The 15,973-nt window shown below is 53.8% G+C and overlaps 1 protein-coding gene across 1 annotated transcript in view; it reads right to left on the bottom strand.

Annotated features, from left to right (window-relative positions):
* Window positions 1–15,771, bottom strand: part of HTRA1 (HtrA serine peptidase 1) — a 51,287-nt gene extending 35,516 nt beyond the window's left edge. Inside the window, exon 1 of the mRNA XM_047825141.1 lies at window positions 15,234–15,771. Coding sequence (XP_047681097.1) covers window positions 15,234–15,717 — 484 coding nt within the window. The 5' untranslated portion in view covers window positions 15,718–15,771. The remainder of the gene's footprint in view (window positions 1–15,233) is intronic.
* Between the last annotated feature and the right edge of the window lie 202 nt (window positions 15,772–15,973).

Here is a 15,973-nt window from a genome sequence, read left to right as displayed (position 1 = left end):
TGACCCTGACATCAAGACCTGAGCTGAGATCAAGAGTCGGATGCCTCACCAACTGAGCCACCCGGGCGCCCCAACACATCAGGGTCTTTTGATGTCAGCATTGGAACTGGGCTCCACAACTCTGCCGAGTGCGGGCACCTGAAGCAGGAGCGGGCCACCTGTTCCCACTTGGGTAGGGGTGTGGAGACGGGACCAGGAAGCAGGCGGTTAACTAACCTGACACCGTGCAGCTGGGAGAGGTGCTGGTCCACATTCAGGGAGGGCAAGGGGGATGATTTTTCACTAAGAAAAGCTCTCTTTGTGAGGTTGCACGATGAATTCAAGAATGACTGTGAGAGGGGTGGGAGAGGCCAGACCAGCCAAGGGGGGGAGAAAGAGAAGCAGCAGGCTGCATTACAGGAGCCAGACGGCGGGCGGGCGGAGAAACAGAAGGAGGCTTCCTCGCCTTGCAGTGAACTTTCACTACTTTCTCCCTGAGGGTCAGCAGAGAATCAATTTAAACAGGTTCCCAATGGGTAATGAGTCACGATGTGCAAAGGGAATGGGGCCTCCTGTTTGCAAGCGGCTTGCCTGGGAGGAGAAGAAGCATAACCCAGTGGAGGCAGCAAAGATGCCCCGAAAAACTCATTTTCTCCACGTTTTCAGTTTGAGCGACTGCGATCTGTCTGTCCCACTCCATTAAATTCCAAGTAAGCTTGTCAGGAACAGCTCCAACCCAGAGGCTGGCCCAGCGCTGGTCTGGGGTGTGGAGGCAGCAGAAACAGAAGCGAGACTTTGCACATTCCGGGAAACCAGACCCCCATTCTAATCAGTGCTGTGACTGCAAATTCCAGGACGCTGGGGGCCTGACGCAGAGGGGCCCCTGCACAACGAGGTTGCTCTGAACCTTGCAGAGAAAAATGCCCAGGAGGGAGACAGGTATCACTTGGCTGTGGCCACGGCAGCAGAGGCTGAGGTCTAAAATAAACTTGAAAATCCTGTGCATCATCAGGGCCACCGTCTGCAAATCTAAGGAAGAAGGAAACGGAAGACACAGTTCTGGAGTCAAACTTCTCCAGGCCAAAGGCCCTTGGACCCCTCCTTGTTAAAATAAACTGAATTCACGGGGCGCCTGGTTGGCTGGGCTTCTGACTTTGGCTCAGGGCATGATCTCACGGTTCATGGGTTCGAGCCCTGCATCGGGCTCTCTGCTGTCGGTGCAGAGCCCGCTTCGGATCCTGTGTCCCGCCCCCCCCCCCCCCCCCCCGCCTCTCTATCCCTACCCTGGCCGATCCTACACACTCTCCCTCTCTCTCTCAAAAATAAATTAAAAAACATTTTTAAAAAGTCATAAAAAAATAACAATACACTGAATTCACAAGGAGCCACTGTTATTATTACTATTTTTTTTTTTAAGGTTGCATGATGCACTCCCATGCTCCCTGTCTTCTGCACAGAAATAAAGAAATGAAATTCAGGAGAGTCCAGGGTGACCTATTTCTCTCCTCATAATGAAGAAAGGAGGAAGAGGAGGCGGAGCCTGGGAGCCTGGCCTCAATTTCCAGCCCACACTGGCGCTTCCAAATGCTGGCAGCCCCCCTTTCCGGCACAGTCTCCCAGATGGCCGAGGGTGGGAAAAGCTCGCCTGACGCCAGCCCTCAGACCGCGAAGGTGCCCCCCAGCCCCACGGGGCCCTGAGCACGGAGCCGCCTGCAGAGGCCGGGCAGCAGATGATGCAGGGGTAAGGCGGGGGGCGCGCACACTCTGACCCTGCCCCAGACAAGCCTGAGCCCGAGCCCGCCTCTCCCGACCGACAACGGGCTCTGGGGGTGGGGGGCACCTGGCCAGTTGGCCGTGAACCCCTAAATGTGCCGTCAGTCACAAGGGCGGCTCGCTGTTGCAGCTTCAACTTTACTAGTAAAGAGGTGCCTTTTCCAGAACAACGTGTCTATGTTTTCACGGCGCCTGTCATTGATCATTACTTTTCAGTTTCATCGGCCAAAAAAAAAAAAAAAAAAAAAAAAAAAGCCCTTCCCTGCGCACCGCAGTGAATGCTCCGGTCTGGTCAGTATTGCGGCCTCTGACAGTCTTTCCCGACCTATTATTGTCCGTGCTGGGGGAAAAGGGTCCGATCCATTCCACCGCACGACTTTTTTCCCCCGAAGTCTCCTGAATGCCCAGCATGATGTGTCTTTTATTACCTTCAGGGAAACGGCTGACCGCTCAGTTCACAAAAACACTATTAATGTTCCTCTTGATAAGCATCTGGCTCCGGTCTTGACCTTCCCAGATTTCTCATTTGGGTTTTCTTCCTGCTCCGACTGCTCCTACTTGTTATGTCTGGAGCGGCCAGGGCAGCTCTGCCTCCGTAAGCAGTGGGGCTGGGAGGCAACCGCGGAGTTGCTCAAGGGGCCCCCCCGGAACGCACCCCTCAGCGGTCATGGTTCCCCTCCCACGGCCCCCTGGTGGAGGAGGGTGGGCCTGGGAGCCAGGCGAAACCGGGAAGGCACAGGGAGGGATGTGACTGTGAACCAAGGCCCTCCATCCAGGAAGGGGACAGTTCCTCCCAGGAAGTACCCCATACCCATCTGTGATGAGCCCGATACAAGGAGGAGAAGGAGGGTAACTTAGGAAACCGAGACAGAAGCCAGGGGGAATCTCTGGCTCAAGGAAGAAGTGAAAAGCGGGGCCTGAGACCCGAGACAAGCCACTTCCCCTCTCTGGGCCTCAGTTACCTCAGCAGTAAGATGATGAGGGGGTGGGCTAGACCATTTCCGACATCCTTTCCAGCTCCCTACAAAGTTATATGATCTAATAAATCTGAGAAGTGCATTTCCTGATCTCTTCCTGTCAGCATATAATTCCCATCCATATAGAATATTCCCGGTTTCCTTTAAGAGACAAAACAGATGAGCATAGGGGAAAGGAAGGAAAATAATATAAAAACAGAGGGGGAGACAAACCCTAAGAGACCCAACAAACGGAGGGTTGCTGGAGGGGTTTTGGGGGGGGGGATGGGCTAAATGGGTCAGGGGCATTAAGGAATCTACTCCTAAATCATTGTTGCACTATATGCTAACTAATTTGGATGTAAATTTTAAAAAATAGAATTAAAAAAAAAAACAGAGGCAGGCAAACCATAAGAGACTCTTAAATACAGAGAACAAACTGAGGGCTGCTAGAGGGGTGTTGGGTGGGGGGATGGGCTAAATGGGGGATGGGCATTAAGGAGGGCACTTGGGATGAGCACTGGTGTCATATGTAAGTAATGAATCACTGGGTTCTACTCCTGAAACCATCACTACCTACACTGTATGTTAAATAACTTGAATTTAAATAAATAAATTAAAAAATACATATATTGCTGTTTTCAATGCTGGCTTCCTGTGTCACGTGCTCTGGTTTCTTCCAATAGAACGAGCCAGGGCCACCTCAACAGTTCAGACTTTCAACGTGACTTTCCCGGCTGGGATTAGGATTCCCCGTCAGGGAGAATCGATAGAATACAAAGTCTGGCCTTCCTATATCCACCCAAGAGAGTCTGATGTGGCCATGGAACGGACTAAGGCACCGGCACATGCTACGATGTGAATGAGCCTTGAAACCATTATGCTAAGTGAAAGAAACCAGTCACCAAAAACCACATAGGGTGCAATTCCGTTAGTAGGAGTTGTCCAGAAGAGGCAAATCCAGAGGGACAGAGAGCAGATTTAGTGGTTGCCTAGGACTGGGCAGAGGGAAAGTATGGAGTGTGTGCTGATGGGCACTGGGTTTCTTTTTTTTTTCTTACGTTTATTTAGTTTTGAGAGAGAGAGAGAGAGAGAGAGAGAGAGAGACGGCACGGAAGGGGCAGAGAGGGGGGGGACAGAGAATCCAAAGCCAATTCCACACTGACAGCAGTGAGCCTGATGTGGGGGCTCGAACCCACGAACCGTGAGATCATGACCTGAGCCAAAGTCGGACGTTCAACCGACCGAGCCACCCAGGTGCCCCTGGGTACTGGGTTTCTTTTGGAAGTGATGAAAATGTTATAGAATTCAACCACGGTGATAACTGCGCCCCTCTGAGAATATACAGAAACTGTGAACCATACACTTTAAAAGGGTGAATTTCACGGCATGCGAATTACGCCTCAATACAACTACAATAAAAAAGAAAAAAATGTCATTTGTACCTTTTTAACTCTTTTAATGGGGCAACTAGAAAGATGGATTTTATCTATGTGGCTCATGTCATATTTCTGTGTGTACAAAACGTTTGAATAAACATATTCTTCCCTTTGCAAAACAAACAAAAACATCCTGGCCTCCTCCTGCATCCTGGGCAGAATTGGATATCTGGGAGGCTCAGTGCAGAGACGCCTGGGCTGGGTGTCCAGGCACTCAAGTCCTCGGTCACAGCCTGGGTTGTGACCTCGGACCTTCACATGCCCTGGCTGGTCCTGGCTCCTCACTGAAAACAGTAGGGTCAGATAAGATGACCTAACAAACACAGGACCGCTTCCAGGTCAGACAGTCTGGGATCACAACTCTATCACTGGGTAAAAACCAAGTTTTTGAAGTGTTCACTCTACCCCAAACATTGATTATCTCTTAAAAGCATCTGAAACCACCTGAAAATAAAAACAACTTAAAGACCAGGGTGCCTGGGTGACTCAGTCGGTTGAGCATCCGACTTTGGCTCAGGTCATGATCTCACGATTCGTGAGTTCGAGCCCCGTATCGCGCTCTGTGCTGACAGCTCAGAGCCTGGAGCCCGCTTTGGATTCTGTGTCTCCTTCTCTCTCTGCCCCTCCCCTGCTCATGCTCTATGTCATTCTCAAAAATAAACAAACATTAAAAAAAATTAAATAAATAAATAAATAAATAAATAAATAAATAAATAAATAAATAACTGAACGACCAACCAGGTGATCTATTCAGTGAACAGAACGACTCATTTGGCATCATCCTGTTCCATTTATCTTGAAGGTTTTCTTTTAGGGGAATTTCTTGTTGCCCGTCTCAACTTTCAGTGACTTAAGACGCTGCTAATTCTACAGTTGATGGTCACGAACACGGGTACAACCCTCTAGGAAGACGACTTGGCAATATACACCGAGGGGCATTAAAAAAGCCTTATTCCATCCAGTCGCACTTCTTACTATGTGCCCTGGGGAATAACCCTAGATACAAAAGTAACCAAGAGCATGAAAGTGTTCATTTCAGTATCCCCTGCCACAGCAACCACAGCTCAGACAGACACACAGCGGGGACTCGGTAACCAGACGCTGGTAATGCTTGGGACACAAATGATGGAGATGCCAAACTGTGGCTCTTTTTGCCAGTTTTCTTTATTTGCGATGTAATTAGACTATATTTACAATTTTGAAAAACTGATATGGTAAAATGTGTCATCAAATGTATGAATTCATGTCCTGAGACGTCTACAGAGTCCAGTAAAAGAAATAAAAAGTAAAAAGAGCCTTGATGCTAAGAGAGGGAAAACTTGGTATAGTCATCTCAAAGAAAATCTAACCGCAGCTTAAAAGACAAGGAAGCATCTCAGCCCCGATTTATCTGGCGTGTCCACCATGATATTTGTACTGTTTTTTTTTTTTTCTTTCCCCTCAGCGAGAGCACTATAATTATAGTTCAGAGGCATTAATAATATGTGCTTAGAACTCTTGAGAGGAGAAATCAGTCATTACGTGCATGGCTTTGGGATCATCTTCCAACTGAAAGAGATCATTCTTTTGGAGGGGAGATCATTTTGGGGGGGGGGCAGTTATCTTTAGCATCATTTTGGGAGACTAAGCCAAAGTACCCACTGCTTCTCAGCCTCGTGGGAAAATCATATGGATGGACCCTGTCCTCTCCCAAACACCCACTTGCTTCCAGCAGGAAGGTGTGGTTGACGAGGGAAGGGCCTCAGGATGGAGTCCGCACTGGCTCCCCACTGATGAGCTGGGCAGCTCGTGAGTCATGTTTCCCTTAGGTGCCCATTTCCCCATCTGTAAAGGGAAGGGTTGGGCTACAAGATCTCCAAGGCCCTTCCACACTCAGGCTGCACGCTCTGGGATTCGGTCCTCTCTACGAGGCACTTGGGGACTATGGCCAGCCCTCTGAAGGGAAGGAGTTGTTCTTGTCCACAAAACCCCAGAAAACATGAAAATGAGGTGCGGCCGTGGTCAGAGATGGGCTGTGGAAGCCCACAGTATTTTTCAGAGGACGAAGGACTGTCTGGCTGGCCAGTGATGGGCATTCCAAGGAAATGGCTGTGTCTGAGAACACCGCAGAACCACCCCCCCCCACACACACACACACAGGAGGGAATCAGGGCACGTGGGTCCTTTCTCGACAGTCTCCAATCCTTGCCCTTCCTCCTGTGCCTTCTGTGCTGTTATCAGACTTCTCCTGGGTTTCTCCGGTGAGGGCTGAACCCATACTGGGCTCTAGTTTTCAGAACCCAAAATGTCAAAAGTGTCATATCTTGGAATACGGATTCATACATTTGATGAATTTCTCCAGCAATTTCAAGCCGGAGAACCTCAATTCAGGCCACTTCTTGGCCAGCAGATGTCCGACAGAAGCTCAGCCTGAGGAACTCAGAACGCACGCCACAGGCTCCCTGGAGGCACAGTGGAGACGGCAGTGTGCTCGGTATAGTAATTCCCAGTTCCTAGTGGTTTGAGCCAAAGTGTTCTTCCCTTAAGCGCTGATGGTAGTGGACTTGGCCTTTGGCTTCCCTGAAACAGAGCATCAGTGCTTACGAATAATTCAGTCGCCCTGGCCAAGGGCTATCGTGTCTCAGTGGGATGGGGGGACACGCCCAGAGGAGACCCATGTCTTAAACACACAGGAAGCGTATTACTTTTTCCCTCCTTCTGGCTCCACGGCTTGGTGCTGGTTGTACCAGGAGCCCCGGAAGAGTCCGGAAGTGCCAATTCAGGGTCCTAATTCCTTGCAGGTGCAATGCTCCAGGACTCCCAGATGACCACACAGCTTCACAGCCACTCTCTCCTCTGACTCTCACAGTGTCCCTCTGAGGTCTCCTAGGCAGCATCGTTATCCCCATATTACACATGAGGAGACTGAGGCTGAAGGGAGTTCGGAACTCCCCCAAAAGGTCCAAGCAAGTACGAGAACCCAGGTCTCCTGACACCAGGAGGTCACAAAGGAGACAGCGGGTCAGGGCTTTGGAGCAGACTCAGGAGACTTTGCCACACCTGTCTCGCGAACCGACAGACCAAGCAGGCCAAAAATCAGTCAGGCCAGGGTTGACCTGAACAGCACTATCAGTCCACTAGACCTAGTTGGCATGTATAAAACACTCCATCCGACAACCACAGCAGAATATTCTGCTGTTCACATGGAACACTCGCCAAGACAGGCCACATTCCAGACCAGAATACACACCCTACCAAACTTAAAAGAACAGAAATCATACCAAGTATGTTCTCAGACCACAGTGGAACTGAACTAGAAATCGAGAACAGAAAAGATCGCTGGAAACCGCCCCCCCCCCCGAAATACTTGGAGATTCAGTAACAGTCTTCTAAGTAACACTCGAGGCAAAGAAGTCTTGAGGTGCCTGGGTGGCTCAGTCGGATAAGCGTCCAACTTCGGCTCAGGCCATGATCTCACTGCTTGTGAGTTCAATCCCCGCATCAGACTTTCTGCTCTCAGCGCAGGGCCCGCTTTGGACCCTCTATCTCCCTCTCTCTCTGCCCCTACCTACCCCACTTGTACTCTCTCTCTCTCTCTCTCAAAAATAAATTAAAAAACATAAATAAAAAAGAAGTCTCAAAATGGTTTGGGAGTAAGACAGAGTTGGGTCCCAATCCCAGCCCTGCTTCATCCTGCCAGGGAGCCTTGGTCAGTTACAACCTACTGCTTGGAGCCTCCTCTTGTTTCCTGAGCTGGGAAGCGAGGACAATGCCATTCCCTCCCTGGGTGGCCCTAGTGGCCAAGGAGGCAGCAGGCCCCTAACTCAGGGTGCACAGTGTCCCCTCCCAGAGCACACCCAGCGGCAGTAGCTCTTTGGGGGTCACTGTTTCTCCAGGGCTGTGACCCACCACCCGGCCGTCCTGGGGTCCCTGCCCGCCCCCCCCCCCCCCGGCTAGCTCACTCCGCCGGAGAAAACCAGATGTGACCGCTAGACGCTGAGCCTTCTCTCCTCCGTATCTGGCTGGCAGCCGCCTGCCTGGGCAACCCCAACTGGCAGAACTCTGTGTCCATCCATCCCCACCAAGTGGTGACTGCCACCTGGAATAGTGGCACCGAAGACAGGGCTTCTCCCAGTCACGGGGTGCGAGATGACTCAAGTGCTAGATGAGCTGCTGAAATCTCACCCGAGACGATGTGAAAGGGAACCGTCCCGCAAACCTCGCCAAACCCTGAGAAGAAAACAGCTCGTCACACACACAGGCCTACCGTCTTCTTCTCAAGATCTGATTGCACAACTAATGAAAAAGATGTTTCCTGAGGCCTGAAGGCATTGCACAAGCCTCTGACTCACTTAGGGTTTATTCAAATCTGAAAACTATCAAAAATTCCAGCCACAACAACGTGCCCTCCGAAACCACCATGTGCCCAAGGGCGCAGGATCAGCCCCCGGTGAGGGAGTGGGCCACGGTCACGTGATGCTGGGGAGGACCGTGTTCATGCAATGCGCTTACTTGACAATTTGTCCCAGGAATCTCAAATAATAGGGTAGCCGGTAGGCTCCCACACTTCAATGTGGCAAATCTTTCCATGTGAGACGCTCCCAAAACAAGGATTATTCAAGAAGCTCTCAGGGCTTCTAAACACTGCCATCTCCTGAGCGTCACAAAGTCCCTCCAGGCAGGGTTAACAAGGGGACATCTGTAAAAGCTCAGGTGTCCCAGCTCTTCACTCAAGAGAAGTCACACAGGGGCGCCTAGTGGCTCAGACGGTTAAGCGTCCAACTTTGGCTCAGATCATGATCTCCCTGCTGGTGGGTGCAAGCCCCGCATCGGGCTCTGTGCTGAGAGCTGGGAGCCCGGAACCTGCTTCGGATTCTGTGTCTCCCTTTTTCTCTGCCCCTCCCCTACTCATTCTCACGCTCTCTCTCTCTCAAAACTAAATAGGAAGGAAGGAAGGAAGGAAGGAAGGAAGGAAGGAAGGAAGGAGAAAGAAAGAAAGAAAGAACAAAAGAAAGAAAGAAAGAGAGAGAGAGAAATAGAAAGAAAAGTCACACACTTGTCAAATGATACATAGGCAAGGACCAGGGGGTTCACGGGGTAACAGGGACAGTGGCGTCTGAGTCCCTCTGCCCAGAGAAACTTTCAAACATATTTACTGGCAAATTCCAAGTCAGCTTCCAGGACACATGTCCCCCCCCACCTTCCTTCTCTGCGAAGCCTTCTGTAACCCACCTGCCCACCTCATCCCCAGGAAGACATGATCCTTACAGCACTCGCCCCGCCGAGTTGACTCCCTGTTAGATGTCTCAAAAATGATGGCTGTTTCTATTATTACAGCTAATGCTGATTGGGTCCTAGTAACGCAGCAGGTACACTTCTAAGCACTTCATATAATTAGGAGCTTCCACCCCCCGGCAACCCAAGGACATATGTACGCAGGTACTATTGTTTTTATTATTATTCCACTGATGAGGAAACTGAGGCTTACAGAGATTACGTCACACACACGAAGTCCCACGTTTAGAAAGTGCTGATCGGGGCGCCTGGGTGGCGCAGTCAGTTGAGCGTCCGACTTCAGCCAGGTCACGATCTCGCGGTCCGTGAGTTCGAGCCCCGTGTCGGGCTCTGGGCTGATGGCTCAGAGCCTGGAGCCTGTTTCCGATTCTGTGTCTCCCTCTCTCTCTGCCCCTCCCCCGTTCATGCTCTCTCTCTGTCCCAAAAATAAATTAAAAAAAAACATTTAAAAAAAAAAAATTAAAAAAAAAAAAAAAAGAAAGAAAGTGCTGATCCGACTCCTGAGGCCGGGTATCGCGTGATCCAGCACGAAGTCCTTGAGATCGTGGGCTGCTAGCCTTACTCCCTTCGACCCCCTTCTGAGTACACAGTAGGTGTTCCATAAATGCTCTGAAGAAACTTAGAAATAGAATCCACGTCACTAATTCCAAACGCTAAATTCTGTACCCTCTGAGCAGCAAGTGGCCTGGCCTCTTCGCTGCCGCTCATTTCCATCTGGTGCTGTGTTATCCTAGCTGGTGACCATCGGTGGCTCTAGACACACGTCACCCAGCAGCACTGGGTCACACCAACTTCGCTATCACTTCTGGGGGCCTTTTGGAAAAGCCCGTCTCAGTTCCTCTGTTGACGTTAATTCTATCTCCCTTTCTTTCTTTGCCTTCTCGCCTCCTTTCTTGCCTGCCAGCCTGCCTGCCTGCCTTCCTTCCTTCCTTCCCTTTTTCCTTCTTCTTTAATGGCAAGGAAGGTGGGAAAGAAAGACGAAATGACTCGAGAAGGATCCCACTCCAGCCCAGCCGTGGGGCCTCTGGGAAAAGCAGGGAGAGGCACCAGGTTCACTGGAGCTCCCGTCTCAGGGGTGGGCATGTCACCACGATGGTCAACCAGGGATTTTCCCCAGCCAGCAAAAGCTAACGTACAAGGGAACCAGGCCCAAGATGGGCCACGTGACCACGGGTTTTTAGATTAGTTTCCTTACAAGAATCACAGACCATTCCAGCTAGAAGGGACCTCAGAGACCATTTGCTGAGGCTCTGAGATGTCGGGGGCTGGTCACCTGGTGAGGTAACAGTCTCGAAGGGTCAGAGCCAGGGGCCAGCCCGCCAGTCCCTCCACACCAGCTGGCCTTCCAAGGAACCCTCAGCCGCTGCCAAGCTTGATTTCTTCTTCAAACTAAGCCCGACCAGAGCTATTTATTCACTTGATATACAGGCCCATGGAAAGTCTGATCTCTCAATCCAAGGCACGAAACAGTGTCCAGGATCACACAACTCCAAATGGACTCAGAATCCAGCCCCGCGGTCCGGAGGCTGTCGGACGCCTGACCACAGTTAGCTCATGGTCCCCACCAGAATCGCCTACTGAATGCGGTTATTTTAAGCTCTAATGCAACCTATTTACAGCTCTTCTGGACGGAATGAAATAACTCAAACACTTGGCTTTCGACACTGTTAACTTACTAATTTTGTCAAACTTTAATATTTTAACTCTTTAGCAAAACCGACAAGAGAATAAAGGCAAATAACCAACCGGAGAGACCAAAGCCTTCTAAACCGTGGAAAAGACGGTTCTTCTTCCAAGCTGGTGGCTCTTTACCAGGAATGCACAGCGAGGCTCCACCTCATCAGGGTGGGGGAGGAGAGATTTGGGGGGCGGGGGGGGGGGGGAACGGCGATGTTGGGACCAGGACCAGAACGAGGACGGGAGAGCTCCCAGGCTTGTCTGGGCTGCCGTTTGGGGTGGGGTGGGCTCTCCTGGGGTGGGTACTAGGGGTAGAAACGGAGTAGCCTGCTGCTTTGAGAAGTCTTTTTCAGGCCTCTTTCCTGGCTTCTCGTCCATTTTTAGCAGAGATCTGTAGTGCTGGCTAGTCTTTTGCAATGTCTGGGAATCCAGAGGGGACTTTCTCTCCCCAACAGCAGTCTGGGGCCGAGGGTTCTGGTTTGGAAACACCTCTCTTCCAGCCCCTTCTGTTCTTTTGCTTTTCTGTAGCAAAAGTTGCACTGACGGCAACTGGGGCAGCCATGTCCTTCAACTCTCGTGCCTGTGGAATGAGAGCTGGGAGGTGTCCTACATTTCATCTCAAGGCCATGGCCATCTGGAGCACTGTTTATTCCAGCTATTAGCCGCGGCTTAGCTGGAGCTGGCTTATAATCTTAGTTTCTCTGTCAACAGCACAGCGCGGTGATTATGAATGCGCCCTGGACCAGATGCATGGGTTCAAGTCCTGGACAAGGAACTTCTCTGTGACTCTGTCTCCCAGTTGGGACACAGGGAAGATTAGAGCACACTCCTCCCACGATTCTAGGAGGGTCAAATGGGTTGACACGTGCCTGGCACAGAATAAGCCCTAAATATATGTTAGCCTTTATTATTATACTGTTATATTACTTGCAATTCCTTTCTCCGTTATAATTTCCTGACAGCAGCGAATTTTTGCTTTAAATGAATCCAAGCTGCTAGTGGTGAAAGATGAGAGATCTTTGTTCTCATACTTGGACACTTTCCCATCCAAACCCTGACAGCAGCATTGAGATTTCTTTTTTTTTTTTAATATTTTTTTAATGTTTATTTATTTTTGAGACAGAGAGAGACAGAGCATGAACGGGGGAGGGTCAGAGAGAGAGAGGGAGACGCAGAATCGGAAGCAGGTTCCAGGCTCCGAGCTGTCAGCACAGAGCCCCACGCGGGGCTCGAACCCACCCACCACGAGATCATGACCTGAACTGAAGTCGGCCGCTTAACCGACTGAGCCACCCGGGTGGCCCGAGATTTCTGAAATAGATGATTTGCCTTCACCTCCAGAACCATTTTTAGGAGACGCTGTCTGAACTCTTCATTAAACAGCTTACAGATAAAAGTGCTTTCTTTTCAGTGGTGACACGTTCCCCCACCCAACCATCCACCATGATTCTAAAGAGCCGCTCAACTCAGGGCCCGCTGGTCTGCGGGCATTTCCTCCTGGCTCCCCGCTCGCTCTCTGCTCCAGACAAACCCTCCAGAGGATCTCGGAGATCATGGAGCCCGCTCCTGTCTCGGGAGCTCCTTCCCCACATCCGTGCACGGCTCCCTCCAGCTCCAGGCCTCCCGCGATCACCCCAGCAAAAAGAGAGAGCATTCCCGCCAACCCTCTCGGCCAGAACTGGCTGCCAATTCACCTCATTCAACAACGACGTCAAGTGACCTGCTCGCCGGCCGGGCTTCCACTGAATGAAGTCTTGGCTCCCAGGCTCCGGTCCGCAGAGGCACCTCTGGGAAGTCAAGGGTGGAGTGCTAGATGGCAGGAGTGGAGCGCGGGTGGGCAGCAGATGGGAAAAACAAGGCCTTCCATTAGGGGAAGTCTGGATGGCCCTGTGTCTCAGGCACCTCTCATTTCCTGATGCATTCACTTATTCATTCATCACCTGCCCACATATCTACCGGGTGCCTCCCGTGTGCCAGGCAGAGAAGCACACGGCGTCTGACACACCACAGCGCTCAATAAATACTTGCAGAGAAAAGGGTGAGAATAGCCTCGCCCCCTCTTGTCTCTCTCTCCTCTCAAGGCCGCCATGCTCATCCTCCTGTGACTGTCCCCACGCCGGCTGTCTGGGAGACTGCTGTGGGCCTCATGGCCCACGGACAAGGACCTGTTTCTCTCCACACGGCGACTATTAATGCCTCTGCCAACTGCGAAGCTCGCTCAGTGACTCCACGGGCAATAAATCAGGTGCTCAGTCGGTGCCAATGACTCAAGACCCCGAGCAGTGAGACTACACACAGGAACAGCTGGCTTGTTTTTGACAAAAATATGCCAGATGCTCTTTTCAGTGTCGTCACCCCACACCCAGACCATTGCAGTGGCCCTCACTCGGCACCCTGGCGAGTTCTGCGCTCCGGTGCTAGGTGAGTCCTACGCCGGGATTTCTTTAAGCTGCCCCTGGTCCAAGAACATCCAAATACACAGCACAGCCGGCCTCTTCAGGCCCGGGCCTCTGTGCCACCAGCCTGAGTCACTCTCGCTGCCCGCCCCTAATGTCCCCAGCCACACCAATCTATTCACCAGCTCCCAAGCAAGTTTCAGGCTTTGCCCAGACTGAGCAGGCCGCCCGGGATGCACTTCCCGGCCTTCCAGAAACTTCCGTCACCCTGTCTGACCTCTCTTTCTCAGCCTTGGGGTTGAGCACTAGGCTGGCACCAAGGAAGGCTGTCTGGGTTCATATTCCAGCTGAGTGGCCGTGGGCAAGTAACTGAGCCTCAGTTCCCCTATCTGTGAAACGGGAATCTCACACCTGTGCACCGTCACAGCCATACCTCAGTCGCTGTTGGACCACTTCTCTCCGAGGGAAGTCTCCTGCCTCCCCCCTGGCTAGGCTCTTTCCTGAGGGCAGGCCGGGCTCCCTGCTCCTGTGTTGCTGGAATACACAACCTCCAATTTCTCCTCCACGGCTCTGGCACCTTTCTCTGCGTGGGAGCCAACCTGTGCCAGGCCCTAGTTGGTCGTGTTGGACCATATTTCTCCAAAGAAAATCTAGACCACTTCCTGGCGCTGGGCTCCCCTGCCTCCCTCCCTCTCCATGCACTGCCCGCGGTAGGAGGCTGCGGCCAAGTGCGCTGCCAAGCACAGCCCGCCCGTCCCTACACCGCTGGATTGGCCGCAGCTGAACTCCGTATTGTTTTTCCACATGGTCTCTCCGCCTGGAGAAGCATCCCTCTGGAAGGTCCCGCGAGAGAGACAATTTCCCCACCCTTCGCTGGGTCACCGGCACCTCCCCAGCCAGGACGGGTCTCGTTGAGCCAGAAATGATGCGAAAGTAAGGAGGAGGGGTTCACTTCTTCATCCCTATCCCGCCTCCCCCCACCCCTTCCCCGCCTCAGATTCCGCGATCCAAAGTTCCGTTCCCCTTATTTAAAAAAAAAAAAAAAAAAAAAAAGCCACTTTCATTTTTGTAGGATTGGCTCAAAACACGGGAAGCAGGCAGGCGGCCACGCCGCTGCAAAGTCTGCGGGGCTCAAGCGGTGCCAACCCAGCGAGATCATCTGGGGGAACCGCGGAGCGGGCGGGAACACCGTTCCTTTCCAATACAAAGTTACGGGAAAGTTTTCCGGGACAGGATCCATAATAAGACGAACGCACGCTTAACTCTAAAGGCGCCAGGGGGGTGGGGGGCGGAATGCAGAGAAGTAGAAGGAAGGCAAAGCGACAGAAATGAGTCCTGGCGGTCCCGACGCCTCCGGCACAAGGCATCTTTCCCAATCCCTCTCTCAACTCTACGCGCACACTCCTGTCTCGTTTGTCCGTGTTCCCCCGGGGCGCTGTGGTGCCTCGCGGGGCACCCAGCAGCCGGCCAGCGGGAGGGACGCCCCGTCACCCTGGCCCGGGGCTGCCGCCCAGAGCGCGCGGGGCACCCGCCGGGCGCGGAGCCGGCCCCGGGCCGGGCGCAAAGCTTGGGTCCCCAGGGGGCCCGCGGAAAGTTCCCCCAACCGGGGGTCCGGGGCCCCGCCTCTCGCAGCAGGTGGGAGCCCCAACACCCCGCGACGCTTCGCCGCCCCTCGGCTCGCCCGGCCGGCCCGCCGGGGCCGGGATGGCGAGAGCGGGGAGCCCCGGGCGCGCAGGTACCTTGGCCGCAGGCGCCGCGCTGCAGGACGATGACCGGCGGCTGGTGCAGCCTCTCGGAGCGGCGGCTGGCGGCGCGCAGCTGGCACGGGTTGGCGTAGGTGTTGGCGTCGCTGCCGCACACCGGCTCGCTGCTGGCGCACACGCAGAGGCCGGCCTGCGAGCGCCGCCGCACCGTGGCCGAGGCGGGCACCCCGAAGGGCACCACGCACTGCAGCCCCTCGCCGCACGGGCCCTCCTGCAGGCCGCACGCCGCCCCCTCGGGCGCGCCGCACACCTCGCAGCAGCCGCACGCGTCGCGGACGCGGCCGCCTTCGCAGTGTGCCGGCGGCGGGGAGCAGCGCGCGGGCTCGCAGCGCTCCGGGCACCCGGCGGCGGCGGCAGGCGCCGAGCGTCCGGCCCGGGACGGCTGCGCCGGGGCGGGCGCCGCGAGCAGCAGCAGCAGCAGCAGCGGCGGCGGGAGGCACGAGGCGCGCGGGGGCTGCATGGCGGCTCCGACGGCGGCGGCGGCGGGCTGGGCGCGGGCCGGAGAGCGGCGCCGGGGAGAGCGCGGGAGGGACTAGGGGGAGCGGGTGCGAGTGCGCGCGGCCGCGCGGCCCAGCCCATTGGCCTCGCGGCGGTGACGAGCCGCCTTGGGGACGGGCACGGCGGCCGGGGGGGGGGGGGAGGGGGGGTGCGGACGGGGGGCGGGCGGGCGGCTGCAGCGGGGACCGCCCGCGGCGGGGGCAGGGCGGGCGCGCCCG

Source organism: Prionailurus viverrinus, chromosome D2 (assembly GCF_022837055.1).
Source record: "Prionailurus viverrinus isolate Anna chromosome D2, UM_Priviv_1.0, whole genome shotgun sequence".
Lineage (NCBI taxonomy): Eukaryota > Metazoa > Chordata > Mammalia > Carnivora > Felidae > Prionailurus > Prionailurus viverrinus.
This window is presented reverse-complemented; position numbering and strand designations above follow the sequence as displayed.